The sequence below is a fragment of the Rutidosis leptorrhynchoides genome, chromosome 6 (genome assembly GCF_046630445.1).
Source record: "Rutidosis leptorrhynchoides isolate AG116_Rl617_1_P2 chromosome 6, CSIRO_AGI_Rlap_v1, whole genome shotgun sequence".
Lineage (NCBI taxonomy): Eukaryota > Viridiplantae > Streptophyta > Magnoliopsida > Asterales > Asteraceae > Rutidosis > Rutidosis leptorrhynchoides.
The window spans coordinates 441,066,295-441,071,324 of NC_092338.1; the positions used below are offsets into that span (position 1 = coordinate 441,066,295).

The following is a 5,030-nucleotide window of genomic DNA, read 5'->3' on the forward strand; positions in this document are numbered from 1 at the left end:
AAGGTTGAAGTGTTGGAAGAAGAATGGAAGATTTTGATGCGGATTATGCAATATGTGATGAATCCTAAGGTAGAGTCACAGTTTTTGAAGTTTATCGAGCACTGTGAGAGTTTGCGTGCTAAGGGGAAGATAATAGCCTGGGCTTACATTAAAGAATTTGATATGTATGCGATCAAGAAAGAACACGGAGTGGATTATATCAAGTCTCCATACGAATTCAAATCGTTACCTTATTTTGAGTTTATGCAGGTGGCCAGGCTTACGATGTTGTATCAGGATTATTGTGGAATTCCTGATATTTTGGTTCGTAAGATAAGAAGATCATATCGGTCACCTAATTTTGTAGATTTTCGACCACAATTTCCAAAGATCTCTTACAGGACGAACAAGAAAACAGGGTAAGAAGGAAGATTGTAAAATATCAACCTGTGAAGTATATGCGAAAGGTTCCATTGAGGAAAATGCCGCAACACTTCAGCTCTCATTTTCGTTGGTGGTATTACGATGAATGATCAGAGGAAGCGGTTATCGTGTTAGACAAAGATGGAGGAGATGAAAATGATAGTATAAGGGTTTTGGATCCAGTTTGGTTGAGGAACTGCTGTGAGGAAGATATGTTCACGTTATACTACAACCGGATGCTGTATAGTCCAAAAAATCGTGTGCAGGATGAACAGTACTGCAGAGTTGTGAAACTTTGTTATCTGAAGAACTGGGTGACAGATCCGTTTACTGATTGATAACTGAATCTTTCTGCTCCACGGCTAGGTCTTAGGGGGAGTTTGTTGGTGCATGAATCCCCAGCCGTAGTTTATCTTTACGTTTAACACATTCGGTTATGTAATAATGTTTACTTGTGACTATTGATTACGTTTGTGATTGTGTTATCTTACTTTGTTAAATAATCAATATGTTAAACTGCATACACAGTCGACCGAGTGTGTGTACACACCGACTGTGTTACTCAGTCGACCAACTGAGAGACACACTCGACCGAGTGTGTCTCACCTGCAGTATATATACGGGTTTGTTTCTCTTTTGTAGGGTTACTAGTCGACTGGTTTTTCATCTCCAGATAACCCTAACACCATATACCACCGAAATATATCGTTTAGAAGTCGATCTAATCTAGTTCTTATCCTAGGTTTGATCTATTCGATCCCGATACGACCCATATCCCAGTTTATCTCTATTCTAGTAAATTCCGTCTCTAGGATAGTTTGCAAGCGACCTAAGATCCGTGAATAATCGTCTACAAATATAATTTAAGATTTAAGAAAGAACATAAAAAGAGTGAACTATTTTTTTACGGTTATGGTTTATACTTTATACACTGGAAAACAAGTGAGGGAAGTTAAGATGTGTTACCAATGCTATAAAAAAGTAGACTCCGTAAGTCAAACATGTGATGGTCAACCAAGAATTCTTCCCAGCAAGAATAGCATAGATGGAAGCGATTGAGAGGGGCCACGCAAAAAGAAGCTCGAGCCAAGCAATACCAATGAAAAAACGCGGTTTTTCAGATAACAAGTAATTATCAAAATCATAGGTGAACCAGTTCTTGAAGCTTATGAGTATTTCTGGAAAGATACTTGAAGGAAGGATGGTTTGAGCATCAAGAAGTGGAACTGCAAATGCAATTACAATAAAGTAGATCAATAGTATTGCATCGAATAGCTTGATCAAGGTCCACATTTTGGGCCTAGCTTGTTTTAGGACGTTTTTGGAGTGAATTTGATCTTCTTCTAATAATTATGTTTAAATAAAATAAATGGGTAATTGATTGATGCTTGCAGGTTGTCAAATTATAGTTGACTTCAAAAATGCTGTCATATTCATATTAAATAAAGACCCAACTGTTAGGTAGGCACATGTCACATGTACTTCATTTCCCGAACGATTTTTGTTTTTTTTTTTTGGTTTGAAATGATTATTCGATCATTAAAAAATTGATGTGGGCCTAAAATGTGACGACCCGGAAATTTTCGACCAAATTTAAACTTAATCTTTATATGATTTCGACACGATAAGCAAAGTCTGTAATGTTGAGTCTCAAAAATTTTGGAACTATGTTCATATATTCAATTACCCTTCGACTATTCTCAACGATTCACGAACAATTATATTTAATTTGATGTGCATATATAATTATATATAAATACTAATTGAAAACATTAACAAAGTATTACGTGTATGATACCGTACATTAAACTTATTGGTTTCCATATCTATTTGATATATTGAACTATCAAAGTTAAAATATAATGTTAAACGATTGAATTAAAAGATATTTATCAAGTCCCTTAAGGATTATGATATTGTTACGGGTCTCTGTTATGAGGTCCACGTTGATTTGAGAAATCATTTCTTTTTAACAATATTCGGAAAATGATAAAGTGATTTACAAGTAAGAATAAATGTGTCAATTAACGAGAACTAGACAAGGGTTAGTGGAGATTCATGTTTGATTTCCAATACATGCCTTACAATAATTTCCTCGTGACTTTTGATAAGATAACTATCTAGCTTTCATATTATTTAACGTGAAAGTGAAATTAAGGAATATAGATGACTTAGAAAATGGATATCGACAAGTTAAGTAAATTGACATGTTACATTAAGATGATTTCATACATTCATTGGACTTTACCCTTCAATTCATGAACAAACTATAAAACATGAAACACGTTATATTTTACATGTGATTTTACTTTCCTTAAACGTTTTATGATATAACGATTGCTATTAATATAATCTTTTAATGAGTTCTAATATAATTAGCTTTGAAAAACTAAATGTTATATCATTAAATAAAGATTTTAACTATATATATATATATATATATATATATATATATATATATATATATATATATATATATATATATATATATATATATATATATATATATATATATATATATATATATATATATATCATGTTTTAAATAATAAGACGTACATATTTTCAAACGTTAATACTTTACAACGTAGTAAAATATATTATTAGAAAATATTAACTTATATATATATATATATATATATATATATATATATATATTCTCTTGTAAAGATTTAAAATAATATTATTAAATATATTTTAATAAATAAACGAGAAAATGATTTAATGAAGCAAATGACCAAAACACTCGAACGTTAAAATTACATTTCGAGTGATATAGTTTATGGATAATTTGAGTCTATATTTTGACAAGGGTACGAGTCACGAAACGTAAAATGCAAATTATTAAAGCATACGTAGTAACGTTCGAAAAACCGAAATCGGGACATAAGTCGAGCATAAATGTACAAGTCATCGGAACTAATGTTACAAGTCAACTGTACACGTGAATATAATATAATATATAAATTATATATATAAATATATATAAAATATAATTAAATCGTCGGCAGCCTTGAATGATTGGAGGATGAGCTAGAATCATTTAGAAATCGTGTGGTTTCGATGAACGGATTAAAAGATATGATCAACTGAATTATCATTAATTCTAATATTATTATTATTATTATTACTATCGTCGTTACTGTTATCGTCATTATTATTATTATCTAATAATAATTATTATTATTATTATCATTATCAATATAATTATTATCATTAAAATTGTTATTGTTATTATTAATACTATCGTTATTATCACTAAGGTTATTATTAATACTATTATTATTATTATTATTATTATTATTATTATTATTATTATTATTATTATTATTATTAGTATTATCATTAGTATTATTATAATTATTATTATTAGTATCATTATCATTAAAACTAATATTAGTATCATCTAATTATTATGATTACTATTATTATCATTATTATGAATGCGATATAAAAAAAGACTAAAAGCTATTAAACAAATCGATTAGGAAATAATGAGTATAAGTATCATGATGAAATTAAAATATTGTAAGATATTGATTTAGATAAAAATATCATTTTCATTATTTTTATCATTATTATTATTATTATTATTAAAAGTATCATTAATATTAAAACTATCATTTTTATTAAAATTATCATTTTTAATAGAAATATCATTGTTATTATAAAATATCAGTATTGTTATCATTTTAGTATTATTATTATTAAAAATTATCATTTTGAATAGAATTATTATTTTATATAAAATATTATTATTATTACAGTTAATATTAAAAAGTATCGTTATTATTAAAATTATCATGATTAGAATTATCATTTTATTATAATTAATATCATCATTAGTAAATAAATATTGTTATTATTATTATTAGTAGAATAATAATAATTATTATTATTATTACAAAATAATACAACCTTTACTCATTATTATTATTATCAATATTATTTTATCAAATAAATATGTAATACAAAGATATTTTTACCACACGTAATATAATTACATTAATAATACATACCACTATATTTTTATGATATTGAGTGAACTGTATAAATTTTATTACTTGAGATAAATAAAAGTATATTTTCATCATATATAAATTTTAATATAAAATTTTATTTATTAATAAATGACTTGTGTTATTTACTCTAATAAAATCTGATAAATATATTTAAATATATAAAATGACTATATTTAAGTTATATAATAAACATGTATAGATTTTGGAAGTCATTTTGGGTCAAGTTGACTTTTGCATATCGGTCTCGAGCATTAGGATTGTGATACACTACGACTTGACCTAAATTGTTAGACAAATATTGACCAACATATAAATATATATACTTAATATTGAAGAAATGTTTTGCTAAAGAAGATCTCACTATTCCGTTAGATGAAATCCAAATCAACGAAAAACTTCAATTCATCGAAGAACCCGTCGAAATAATGGATCGTGAGGTTAAAAGACTTAAGCAAAACAAGATACCAATTGTTAAGGTTCGATGGAATGCTCGTAGAGGACCCGAGTTCACCTGGGAGTGTGAAGATCAGATGAAGAAGAAATACCCGCATCTATTTCCAGAAGATTCGTCAACACCTTCAACAGCTTAAAATTTCGGGATGAAAT

General features: G+C 27.6%; 1 protein-coding gene across 1 annotated transcript; it reads right to left on the bottom strand.

Annotated features, from left to right (window-relative positions):
- Nucleotides 1-1,151: 1,151 nt before the first annotated feature.
- LOC139855324 (uncharacterized) lies at nt 1,152-1,695 on the bottom strand. Its single transcript, XM_071844552.1, has 2 exons — nt 1,404-1,695; nt 1,152-1,252 (listed from the first exon to the last, which is right to left on the bottom strand). Exons 1-2 carry the CDS (start codon nt 1,693-1,695, stop codon nt 1,152-1,154), a joined length of 393 nt encoding a protein of 130 aa, XP_071700653.1.
- Nucleotides 1,696-5,030: the final 3,335 nt, after the last annotated feature.

Coding starts and splice junctions, on each gene's coding strand:
- LOC139855324 (XM_071844552.1), bottom strand. CDS start 1,695: ATGTGGACCTTGATCAAGCTATTCGATGCAATACTATTGATCTACTTT. Junction 1,253..1,403: donor TTCTTGGTTGACCATCACAT/GTTTGACTTACG, acceptor TTATATTTGTAG/ACGATTATTCACGGATCTTA.